Source organism: Drosophila novamexicana, unplaced genomic scaffold (genome assembly GCF_003285875.2).
Source record: "Drosophila novamexicana strain 15010-1031.04,08,12 unplaced genomic scaffold, DnovRS2.1 tig00000462-arrow-pilon, whole genome shotgun sequence".
In the NCBI taxonomy this organism is placed as follows: Eukaryota; Metazoa; Arthropoda; class Insecta; order Diptera; family Drosophilidae; genus Drosophila; species Drosophila novamexicana.
Genome location: NW_020824806.1, coordinates 400,001 through 413,142, shown reverse-complemented (window position 1 = coordinate 413,142; position 13,142 = coordinate 400,001). Strand labels below are relative to the sequence as shown.

Here is a 13,142-nt window from a genome sequence, read left to right as displayed (position 1 = left end):
AAGAATTCCAAAGCAACACTGCGCGCGCGCATTTACTCTCCCTCTCATCCACCCGTTTCTTTTTCTGGCGCTCTCTCCCTCTCTGGCTGTTAGCTGCTGGTTCGCTCTCTCCGCATTTCGCGCTCTTTTGTTTCTTTGCTCACACAGGCCGTCGTTTAATCGAAAATGTTTGCGGCGGCGTTAAGACGTACGAAAACGTTTCCTCGCCAAATTTTTGTGAATATCTGTAGAAATTCACTAGGAGGAAAATTGTTAAAAAGTGAATTTAAATTCAATATTGTAAAAGTATTAAAAACACATCAGTTTACCGCGTAGCGTTATTAAATAGCTGAAACGTACAAAATATTTTTGTGAAAAACTGCTGCAATACATACATACAATACAATGCTCATGTACTGAAGAAGAAAAAGGTGAAAAGTTGTACAGTGTGAAATAAAATCTAGTGGAAAATACTGCGTAAAACGTGAAAGTTTTGAATAACAAGCCAACAGTTTATAGTAAATACACTTATGTATGTATATGTGCATACATACACTTTTCGAATACATACATATGTACACCGTTTCTGATGTAAGTTCCCGTCCGCGGGGTGAGGGATATTTAAGAAAACCGACCGAACTATTGCCCAAATGTATAAAATCAGTTTAGTTATATGATAATTTATACCATCTGCGTACTTGTTCACAGCTAAAACTTGTGAAAAATACAACATTTTTAGGTTAGGTCAATTTCAATTGGTTTATATACGACGACGGCACACAAACACACACATACAAGCGACATGCACAAAAGACATGCATACATATACATATAAAGCGCACAGACAAAAAGTCGTCGACGGGCTGCTCGCACTCAACACACACACACACACTCGAACAGCCACAAACACGCGTATACACACACACACACACACACACACATACGTTTTTAACATTGCTTTTGGCTTGCTTGTGAACTGACTGTATTTTTTCAACGTAGTGTCGTTTTATTTTCGTTCGTTCATTCGTTCGTTCGTCCGTCTGTTCTCAGTTCGTGCGCTTATCTCGACTTTTGCTTTGATGCGCCATTCGCATGAACGTCTGTATATATATTTTGTGCACATATATATAAATATATATATATATAGCATATACGCGCATTTTTTAATGTGTGTGCGTGCACATATATATATATATATAAATGGGCTCCCAACACAGAATAGCTCACTGGCAGCTGGCTTGGCCTGCGGCTCCAAGAGCAATCACCAACGTCTCTCTGACTCTCTCTATCTCTTTTTATACAACTGCATGAGTGTTTCAATGAGAGCATCTTCGCTCACAACTGTTCGACTACTTGTGCTATGAGCTTGAATCTACCAGTCTACCTTCTGGTTTATTGTTCTTGTTTTGTATTCTATTCTGTTTTACTCAAAGCCTATAGTATGTATGCATACATTCATATATATACATATATACGTAGGTACTTAATTCTCTACACATCCATATGTTTTATGTATTTGCAAAATTTATTAATAGCACACAGTGTTACCCAGCGTGAGTGCAAAAGCGGCAAAAAAAAACTATTTATACACTAATAAAGAAAAAATACAGTGCTAAATAATAAGAAGTTCCCGTCGAAGCAAAATGTTTTTGCATATTTGCCTACATTTGCGTTATTCCCTGCTGTGTATACATAACAAAACAGATAAGATAATAGACGTGTGCACGTAATACAGCTATGATGAATAAAAAGAAGAAAAAAAATGGAGGGAAAATTTGCCCACATGTCTCCCCTTCACACACACACACACACACACACACACACACACACACACACACACACACACACACACACACACACACACACGCACATTAACAATTACAACGAACGCCCCAATTTTGCTCGAGCAAGCTCTGCAACGGTGCTCACCGCGAGAGCGACAAATATAAACGCAGATGTGTGTGTGTGTGTGTGTGTGTTATAGCTGGTATGGCGGTCACAGTGCTCCAAAATACAGACATCAGCACGCCAGAGCAATAACAACAAAAGGCCACACGCAGTTATTTAGCGAGAGAGAGAGAGAGAGAGAGAGAGAGAGAGAGACAGGGAGAGAGAGCGAGAGTGGGGAAAATGGGAGAGTCGTGTGTCGCGACAAACGCTTTCAACTTGTTTTCGCATTTGGCCATAACACTTGAAGGATTATTTGCTGCGGGAGGCGCAACACAGCACGGCACACGCTCTCTTGATAACCAAAAAGTGTGTTGTCTGGAGCCCCGGTACAGTTTTCAAATGCAAATTACTGTAATTTGATGTTTACAAATGCACATAATTTAAACGTTTGCACAATGTGAATTCACCAAAATTTGCTAGGCACATTCACAGAGGAGGTGGCAATGGAGTCATCCTCAACCCATGGTATTTTCGTTTCACTGCCTCCCGCTAGCATATACATGCATACATATATGCATGCATGTGTACATGCATATACACGCACACATTCACATTCGGGCTCTTCTAAATTCAAGTTATATTTACACTTTTAACGACACGAAAACGCACTCACTGGGGAACACAAGTGGCTTGGCTTGCTTCTCGTTCTTGGCTGTTGTAGTTGCCACTAGCAAAGCGCCCGCCAAATACTTGTTTATAGTTGTTGCTGTCGTTGAGCCATCGTTAAAAAAACAAAAAAAAAAACCTTTGAAAATATCCAAACTGCGCCACAAAACAAATATTCGGCCCTCTTTCTCTTGCTCTCTTGTAGTATGCGCGCGTGTGCGCTCGCTATTGCTCTCTTGCATGTTGCTGCAGCAGAATCGAATGAAAGAAGGAAAGCGAGGAGAGCAATAGCCGCCTCACCACCACTACCACCATCACAACCACTCTACGTACTCATACTCATTCTTTTGTGTGACGGCTGCTGCGCGGCCTGCCTCTTGTAAATCGTGTAGATACAGGCAAACACCCTGTGCACCCCCTTCGGGAGCCCCCTCGCTCTCACGTTGCATACTCGCTGTGGTTTTATTTTATTTTTTTTTTCTTATATGCAAGTTGACGTCGTCATCGTCGTGCATGGGTCATAAAAAGCTTTCAGCATTCTCTTGGCTGCTGCCCTCCCTTGCCAGTTTTTACTGTACCCGTTAAAAACAACAAAGCGCGCGCGCCCAATTCCGGTTGCGCTTACTTACACACAGGCACACACGCACACACACGCACACATACACAACTGATGGCTCTCCGATCTGATGGGCGCTCTGCTGCTGCTGCTATTACTGTAGTTGTTGTTGTTATTGGCTGCGGACAAAGAGATAATTTTCTACTGCTCATACGTGCGCATACATAGTTTAGTGAGTGTGATTGTGTGGCTAAAGTGAAGAATTTAATATCCAAAAATTTGTCATTTTATTGGAAATTGTTGAAATTACACTAAAAATGCATCAAAACCAATATGAAAAAAAAAGAAGCGAGCACATAGATGATGATTTTCAATAGGAATAATAAATGCATATCGACTGTCGATACAAATATATCGATAAGTATCGGTGCTTAGAAGTTATCAGCTGATTGTAGACTTGCTCGAAATCAATATGATCGCCAGCAGATTTATTGTTGTTGTTATTGTTTTTTTTAAGTATGTCATCGTCGGTGTTTGGCTGTGTGGGGTGAGTGCTCCATATGCCAAATGTGTGTGTGTATAGGTGTGTGCGTTCATGCTACTAATTTCACGCTTATTTAATTTCTTGTATTTCCTTTTTGTTTGCAGTGACTGCTGCGACAGCGACAAGAGACAGAACACAACAGCGACTGCGACTGCGACGTGGCAGCGCTAGCGACAGGCGCCGAAACCTTAACTCTAATCAATTGAGAAATAGGAAATTAGTTAGAGCATTTTTGCTGCCGGCCGCTAAAGCGGACTGGGCGCGTCTATATCCAAATGCATAGACAACAAAATCACCAAACAGAACAACATATGTTGGATACACGAGCAGAGCAAGTGCTGCAGTCCAGTTACCAGTTACGACCACGACCGTTTGTTGCCTATTATATACGCTCGTAGAGAGCGATATCCAACTCTCCCCAACCGGCGGCGGATTCCAGGCCCCCCAACATCATCAACAACAACAACAACAAGTCGTAATAATTTAGACTAGAGCAACAGAGCAAAGCCAGCCACAAGAGACAGCAGGAGGAGATCCAACAACACAGTACTTCAATTCCTTTCAAGCATGATGAAACGAACGCGCATCGATGAAGTCCAATTTGGCACACGCACCGGCCCAGGACCGGGCGGTGGCGGCGGCGCCGGTGTAGGTGCCAACAGTGCCACAACCAGCGTGGGCGTCAATACAGCCGGAGGCGTTACCATCGGCACTGTGGTACCAAATGCACACAGTGCCACAATCAGCGGCATCGGTTCGATACACCATCGCATATTGACACCGCAGCATGGCGGCGCTCAGACCATTGCCTATTTGCCGTCCACAACGCCGACGGCAACGAATCTTAAAACAACGAGCAGCATTGTCGATAGCGCCAGCACCGGCGCCCAAACAAACGTCACTGGCGTCGGTGGCCCCGGCGCCGGCGGCGTTGTCGTCTCCACGGGCAGCGCGGCCACCCAAACCTTGCAGTATACCACATGTAAGTCCAGGTGAATATTCGGCATATCAGATTTTGTGCTCATGACGTGTCTTTTTCTTTTACATATATTTTGCCTGCGCAGCTTATAGCGTTGCCTCGATTCAAGCGGGCGGCACTCTGAAGGCCAGCACAACGGACGGCAACGCGGTGCAAATACATGTTACGGGCGGTACTCCAGTTGCCGCATCAGCGGCAGGTGGAGGCGGCGGCTCCCAAACGGTGTCCAGCAGCTGTCAGACGGGCAACATACGTCAGCGCACGATAAGCGGCACCCAAACGAACGCGACCAGCAGCAGTCTGACAACAACAGCACAGCAGACGCAGCCGGCGGCACAGCTGACAACGCCGCCGAATGGACCGGGCGCAGCTGGAGCTGCAGCCGGAGCAGGCGCTGACAACAGCACGCCACCGCAGGGCGGACAGTCGGCGGTTGGCGGCGGCGGCAGCGCGGCGCCTCGTCTTAAGGTCGAGGATGCACTCAGCTATCTGGATCAGGTTAAATACCAGTATTCCGATCAGCCGCAGATCTACAACAATTTCCTGGACATCATGAAGGAGTTCAAGTCACATTGCATTGACACGCCCGGCGTTATTGAGCGCGTCTCCACGCTATTTAAGGGCCACACGGAGCTCATCTATGGCTTCAATATGTTTCTGCCGCCCGGCTATAAGATTGAAATCCATTCCGATGCGCTCGGCTGCTCCGTGCCGGTTGTCTCGATGCCGTCGCCACCCGGCGCGCCCAGCAGCACGGGCACGGTGCACATGATTGCCGCCGCCGGCAACAGCCCCTTGGCGAGCAGCGTGAATGCGCATACGACGCTCAAGCCGCTGGCACAATCGCAGGGTCCAGGTGGCCCCGGTGGTGCGGCTGCCGCTGCTGCAGCGGCTGTGGCCCAGATACAAACGGCTGGCGCCGTCAATTTGATGACACACGGTGGCGCCTCGCTCACCCAGACGACCATACACGCATTGCAGCCAACAACTGTTGCTGCGGCTCAATCGCCGGGCGGTCATGTGCACGTCACAAGCAGCTCAGCCCCGGCACCAGGCAGCGTTGGCGTCGGTGTCGGTGTCGGTGTGGGTGTATCGCCTTATGTGCCACAGAATTATTCAAGGGATCGGGCTGAACAGCGTGCAACTATAACGCCAACGGGTCCCGGTCAGGTGGCTGCATCGGTGTCATCCACGGCTGGTTCCAGTATTTCGATTGGCCCACCGACGCCAAATTCATTGAGTGAGCTAAGTCCACACGCTGGGCCCGCTGCACAGCACAATCTACATCACATCCAGCAGGCGCATCAGTCCATACTGCTTGGCGAGACGACAGGCCAGCAAAACCAGCCGGTGGAATTCAATCACGCCATAACCTATGTGAATAAAATCAAGGTAAGCAGCTAACTGAAATCCTTTACAAGTATATTATATTAATGCGAGGTATCTTCTGTCTTCCGCAGAATCGATTCCAAAGCCAGCCGGCCAAGTACAAGAAATTCCTGGAAATACTGCACGCCTATCAAAAGGAGCAGAAGGTCATGAAGGAGGGCAGCACCGGCAGCGGCCTGAATCAGGGCAAGATGCTGACCGAACAGGAGGTCTACACGCAGGTGGCCAAGCTCTTTGGCCAGGACGAGGATCTGTTGCGTGAGTTTGGACAATTTTTGCCGGATGCCACCAATCATCAATCCTCTGCGGCCGCCGCTGCCGCTGCACAATACATGTCCAAGTCGTCGCTGCACAACGACCATCACAACAAGCAGCAGCAGCAGCGCACCACAACGACGGCCACGTTGAGCGGCGGTGCACACATCAGCATGTCCACGGCCTCGCCATCGGCAGTGCCCAACAGTGGCTCCCCCTTGCACCTGAGCAGCGGGGCGACGCTCTCGCAGATCGATAGCAGCAGCGCGCATGCGCATGCCGCTGCCATTGGCAATCTGTCGGCGGTCAATACCAGCGTCAGCATCAAGTCCTGCGCCGTGCAGCAGAATCACATCATCAGCGGCAGCATCTTTGAGAAGGAGTACCATGGACTGGGGCAACAACAACAGCAGCAGCAGCTGCAGCAGCAGCAACAGCAGCGGCATCAGGGTTTGCCGCCGCCGCATCTACTCTCGAGCGGCACGCCGCCCAGTAGCCTGCGCGGCAGTGTGGTCGGCGTGGGCGCTGTGCTGGATCAGCGGAATAATCATCATGCGCAAAAGTATGTGGCCCAGCATCCGAACATGTCGCAGAAGAAGTCGCCCAGCTATGGCGGCATCTCCAGTCTGCAGCATCTGCCACATTTGAACGATAATTCGCTGGATCGCAATTCGCCCAACATTGCCAGCTATGTGACGCCGCCGCAGCAGCTGCCCGCCCATCCGCATCCGCATCACAATGCGCACAATTCGAGCAGCAGCGGCTGCAGGCGGCAAGCGGTGGATGAGCTGGGAGCCGCATCGGTCTCCAGTGGCGTCGGCAGCGCCAGTGTTGGCAGCGGACCGCCGCCGGCGAAACGACCAAAGCCCTATTGTCGGGACGTCAGCTTCTCGGAGGCGTCGCGCAAGTGCACCATCTCGGATGCGGCCTTCTTTGACAAGGTGCGCAAAGCGCTGCGCAGTCCCGAGGTCTACGACAATTTCTTGCGCTGCCTGACGCTCTTCAATCAGGAAATTGTGTCCAAAACGGAGCTGCTGGGACTCGTGTCGCCGTTTCTGATGAAGTTTCCGGATCTGTTGCGCTGGTTCACCGATTTTCTCGGTCCGCCCATGTCCGGCCAGGTGGGTGGCTCAGCCGGTGGCGCCGGCGGGCTCATCGATGGCCTGCCGCTGGCTGCCACACAACGGCAGGGCAGCAACAGCAGCTCGCATGAGCGGGCGAGCAGTCACCAGAGCACGGACTATGTCCAAGATGTGGACTTGTCCCTGTGCAAGCGTTTGGGCGCCTCCTACTGTGCCCTGCCGCAGTCCACGGTGCCGAAGAAGTGCAGCGGACGGACGGCTCTATGCCGCGAGGTGCTCAACGATAAGTGGGTCTCGTTTCCGACCTGGGCCAGTGAGGATTCAACGTTTGTTACCTCACGCAAAACCCAGTTCGAGGAAACCATCTACAGGTGAGTGTCGGATCCGTTTCTACTCTCTTTCTACTCACTCCCCCCAACTGCATCCCCTTGCAACTTGCACCTTGCACCCATCCTCACTTGTCTGTCCTTCACTTTCTGTTTTTCGGTTCTGTTTTGGTTTTTTTCGTGACGGTTTCTGTTTCTGTTCTTTGGCTTTCGTTTATATTTTATGAATTAACCAATCAACAAACGCTCTAAACAAAAGGAATATTCACAGAACGGAGGACGAGCGTTTCGAGCTGGATCTGGTGATCGAGGTGAACAGCGCCACGATACGTGTCCTGGAGAATGTACAAAAGAAAATGTCGCGCATGTCGCCCGAGGAGCTGGCCAAATACCATTTGGATGATCATCTGGGCGGCACGTCCCAAACGATCCACCAGCGGGCGATACATCGCATTTACGGCGACAAGTCCGGCGAGATAATCCAAGGCATGAAAAAGAATCCCTCCGTGGCGGTGCCCATAGTCCTCAAGCGGCTCAAGGTTAAGGAGGAGGAGTGGCGGGATGCACAAAAGGTTTGCAGCAACATTTTTAGATCATTTTATGCGATATTTAATGTCGGTTATTTTATTTTGTTTTTTTTTCAGAACTTTAATAAACAATGGCGCGAACAGAACGAGAAATATTATCTCAAGTCGCTGGACCATCAGGCAATAAATTTTAAGCCCAACGACATGAAGGCCCTACGCTCCAAGAGTCTCTTCAATGAGATCGAGACGCTCTACGATGAGCGTCACGATCAGGACGACGATGCCATGGAGGCGACCGGGCCGCATCTGGTGCTGCCTTACAAGGATAAAACCATACTGGACGATGCGGCCAATCTGCTGATACATCATGTCAAGCGCCAGACGGGCATCCAGAAGCAGGAGAAGCAGAAAATCAAACAGATCATTCGACAATTTGTGCCTGACCTATTCTTTGCGCCCAGACAGCCGCTCAGCGACGATGAACGCGATGACGGTAAGCAGCAAAAACAAGTCGTCCCCTTTCCCAAATCCAGAAACATTCAGACAAACAACACATTAATTTAATTATATTATTAGTTTTTCTTTCTTTTTTTCGTATGCACATAATAGAGCTTTGCATGATTTACACACAATTAGTCATTTATTATTTTTATTAAACATATCGTAGATATTACATTTAGTTCAATCTTTTCACGAAAAGCACTTCAAAAGTTCAGGAATTTAGTCAATTCGGTAACTCTCGCAGCGCAGCCAACTTAACTGCTTATTAAACTCTGGCAACCCTAAAAATGGTGCACATTCAAATTATTGATTTAATTCGTTTAGAGAATTAGTTTAAATATACTTCTATATGTATATTATTATTATTATCTCCATCTATTAACTTTTTGCTACATTTGTTCGAAATTGAACAGAAAATGGCTTTAGAGCGTTGCCACCCTGTTGGTATTTTGGGTCATTTTGAGAATATGTAAATGCTGCGTTAAAAGGGTTTTTATATATTCTAAATAAATGAGTTAAATATTTGATTAAATTTTTTTTTTTTTATCGAATCAAAGAAATTAATGAATTGGCGAAGCGCAGCCAACTTAATAAAGTAATTAAGGAATTAGAAAGCTAAAAATTAGATAGGTCTGGCAACATAAAACAATTATTAATTAATATCAATAATTTATCAAAGAATTCATGAATTCATATGCACAAGCGTTCGATATTCCTTTGAATTTATCACTTTATTTGTATTTATTTAATTAAGAATATTTATTTGTTTTGCTATTAACAATTTTTTATATAAACTAACCCAGCATTTAAAACATAATTAATGTATTTATTTATTAAACAAAACAAACAAAATCAAAACAAAAAGCCCAATTGTTAATTTCAAGTATTTTAACTTAGTGAATGTTTTTCGTTTTCTTTTTCTTTTTTTCTTCTATTCGCAAAAAAAAAAAACAAATACGTAAATTTGAACTGAATTGAAATTGGCAAATCATTTACCGTTCGTTCGCAAACAAATTTGCATAAATAATTTGTAATTTAATCAACCGTAATTTGAAATGCATAATTTTGTTGACTAACAAACGCCCAACGACAAAATGGGCGTCCACAACGAACATCACCGACCCAACGTATACACTACGATCACCACAAACCACACAAAACAATGCTTGTTGTTGTTGTTGCACGCCTTTCTCTATAGCCTTTCCATTTTTGGTAGATGACACTAAAATGGAAGTCGACTCGCCAACGAGTCGTGCCCCCAAAGGTGGCAGCGTTGGCGGCGGCGGCACGCTCAGCGAGAGCGCCTCGCCGGCGCGCAGCAATGCGAGCAGCAGCAGCGGCGGCGGCGGCGGCGTCGTCGTCGTCGGCGCTGCCAGCGCCAGTGGAGCACCTGTAACGACGGCCATTAAAAAGGAGCCCGATGATACAACCAACAAGATGCTGCCAGCGACAACGGCAGCAGCAGCAGCAGCTGCCGCAGCTGCAGCCGACGATGCAACGCCGTCCACATCATCAGCCGCCGCAGCTGCGGCAGCGGCAGCAACAACAACAGCTGATGTCAAGGATAAGCCAGATCCGGATGCGACGCATCGAACAACAATAGGCGGCGGCGGCGCCGAGGAAGCATCAAAAACAGCCGCAACGGCAGCGAGTCCCAGGCGGAGCGAAGAGGCGGCAGCAACAACGACGACGGCAGCAGGAGCAGCCGGCGGCAGCGATGTGAATGTGAAGCAGGAGCAGAGCGGAGACTGTGCGAATCCCTCGCTGTTGCCAGCGCATGCGCAGGGTCAGCGTGAGGTAAGTGCAATTGCTAAAAAAAAAACTCCACTGAAGATTTACTAATGCCAAATTTGCTTGCTTCCCTCTCAACTTCAGGATGAATCCTATTCGCTGTTCTTTGCCAACAACAATTGGTACCTGTTTCTGCGCCTGCACGCCATCCTCTGCGATCGTCTACACGTCATGTACGAGCGGGCGCGTCTCCTGGCCATCGAGGAGGAGCGGTGTCGCGTGAATCGACGCGAGAGCACGGCGACGGCATTGCGCCTGAAGCCCAAACCGGATGTACAGGTGGAGGACTATTATCCCACGTTTCTCGATATGCTGAAGAATGTGCTCGACGGCAACATGGACTCGAATACCTTTGAGGACACCATGCGCGAAATGTTTGGCATCTATGCCTACATATCCTTCACGCTGGATAAGGTAAGCTGATCAAATGATAATGAATCCATAAGCGGACCATCTAATCTTATGTTTCTCAATTGTCAACAGGTTGTTTCCAATGCCGTGCGACAGCTGCAGAACTGCGTCACGGAGCGCGCCGCCCTCGACTGCGTGGAGCTATACGCCAGCGAGCAGAGACGCAGCAGCACCGGCGGCTACTGTCGCGACGCCCACAAGAGCTACGAGCGCGAGCTGGGCTACCAGCGCAAGGCGGAGAGCATCCTGAACGAGGAGAACTGCTTCAAAGTGTACATTGTATGTCTGGCAGTAGCTAATTAATTGCGATTATGCCCGAATCCGAATAACTTAACAATATCTTTTGGCAATTACAGTACAAGATCGATTGTCGCGTGACCATTGAATTGCTCGACTCGGAGCCGGAGGAGGTCGAGAAGCCGGCCGCATTAAAAGCGCAAAAGTTTAGCAAATATGTGGAACGCTTGGCCAATCCAGCAATGGGCGCCGGCGGCGGCAGCAGCAGCAGTAGCAGCAACAACAACAACAGCAGCAGCAGCAGCAACAACAATAACAACAACAACAGCAATCAGACAGCGTCTGGCAATGACAATCTAGTGGAAACGTCCGACATCAAAACGGAGGAGGAAGAGGAGAACGCTGAGGTGAGTGGAGGTCATTGAAAAGAAAAAGAAATAAGCGTATCTAAGCGTATCGGCTACATCAGCTAGAGCAGCAGCTTTGTGTGTGCTTGACAAGTGGTTAACCATGTTGTTTGTGTTGTATTCTCTGTTGTGTTCATTTGTTTGTTTGTTTGTTTGTTTGTTTGTTTGTTTTGTTGTTGTTCAGTTTAGTTACGACTTTTGAATCATCAACTAAAAATAGAAGTCTTTTAAAGCAACTTGTCAACAAATTTCGATAGTCAAACCTATCTATGTATGTTTATAACAATGGAATAACTGTATATAACTAGTCTAAACTCTGCTCTGTTATATATATTAAATAATTCCAAAATAAGATTGATCCATATCAAAAGAGTATTTGCCAATCAGCTGTCCGTCTCAACATGCTCTCATGCTTTGAATATTTCGTTTAGATTCTAATAAGAAATTTGCATACATAAATTCCAATACGGAACATTATTACAGTTGCAATTGGGTAAATGAATAAGTTGTATTTTATTGTACAAATCAAAGCCATCGATACTGTGGTTAAGAAAAAATCAATTTAAAAAAAAAAACCAATTACGTACCAGACAGTTATTTAATTTCTACTTTTACATATGTACATATACATGCATATCGTATTGCTCTAATGTATTGCGTTTGTATATATTATATATGTTTGTGTTTCTCTCTTACTTCATCCACTTGTCCTCACAGTTCACAAACTGTTGACAGTTATATTTGTTATATTTTTTTTGTTTTAGTTTTCGATTTTGATTTTGTGGGCCCTTTTGCGCTTTACGCACATTTTCTACTTTTTCTACAACTTTCATTTTATCATTCTCTTTTCTTTCCGTTTCGTCTCATTTCAACATGCCGCCTACCAATCGCCCACATATCCGTATGCGAACCAAACTTGCAAAAAAAAAAAAAAAAAAAAAAAAAACCAAAAAAAAAACGAAAAAAAAAAAAAAAGGAAAATGTTCACTAATTAATGCTTTTTTCTGCATTTTTTCTCTCATTTTTTCCACTTTATTTTTTGTACCAGGTCAATTCCAAGGCTTGAAATAACAAAATAGTTTTGATAATTTCATTGAATAAGAAGAAGAAAAAGTCGTATTGCAAAATGAAATAGTAATAAATGAATTTGTTTTTTGAGATTAACCAACCAAAAACCGCAACAACAAAAACAACGAAAACTGTTCTCATCCAGCTACCCCCTTCCCCCCCTCCACCATCTGCACCACATATACATGCATATACACGCATACACAAATACTGCATACACACATTCACACCCATCCATCCAATCACATACATACATAGAACATTTGAATGTAAAAAGTCGAATACAATAATTTATACATAAACATATGTAAATTTAGTACATACCCAAAATGAACACATAAGTTAAATGCATATATTAATATGTTAACTAGTAGTTTCCAAATAATATTCATAGGCACGCATTTATTGCAACTTATTTCTAATTTCGATTATGTTTTTCGTTCGTTCGTTCGTCTTCAAAGGAACAATTAGAAAATGTACTAAGGCAATGCCCAGCACAGCTAAAGCCAAGAAAGCGCAGAGATAGGTGAATCT

The 13,142-nt window shown here is 46.1% G+C and overlaps 1 protein-coding gene across 1 annotated transcript in view; it reads left to right on the top strand.

The window, feature by feature from the left end:
- Positions 1–230: 230 nt before the first annotated feature.
- LOC115760509 overlaps positions 231–13,142 on the top strand; it is a 17,539-nt gene continuing 4,627 nt past the window's right edge. Inside the window, exons 1-10 of the mRNA XM_030701870.1 lie at positions 231–570; positions 3,740–4,617; positions 4,700–6,006; positions 6,075–7,711; positions 7,926–8,238; positions 8,311–8,686; positions 9,911–10,491; positions 10,570–10,899; positions 10,969–11,175; positions 11,253–11,540. Coding sequence (XP_030557730.1) covers positions 4,203–4,617; positions 4,700–6,006; positions 6,075–7,711; positions 7,926–8,238; positions 8,311–8,686; positions 9,911–10,491; positions 10,570–10,899; positions 10,969–11,175; positions 11,253–11,540 — 5,454 coding nt within the window. The 5' untranslated portion in view covers positions 231–570; positions 3,740–4,202. The remainder of the gene's footprint in view (positions 571–3,739; positions 4,618–4,699; positions 6,007–6,074; positions 7,712–7,925; positions 8,239–8,310; positions 8,687–9,910; positions 10,492–10,569; positions 10,900–10,968; positions 11,176–11,252; positions 11,541–13,142) is intronic.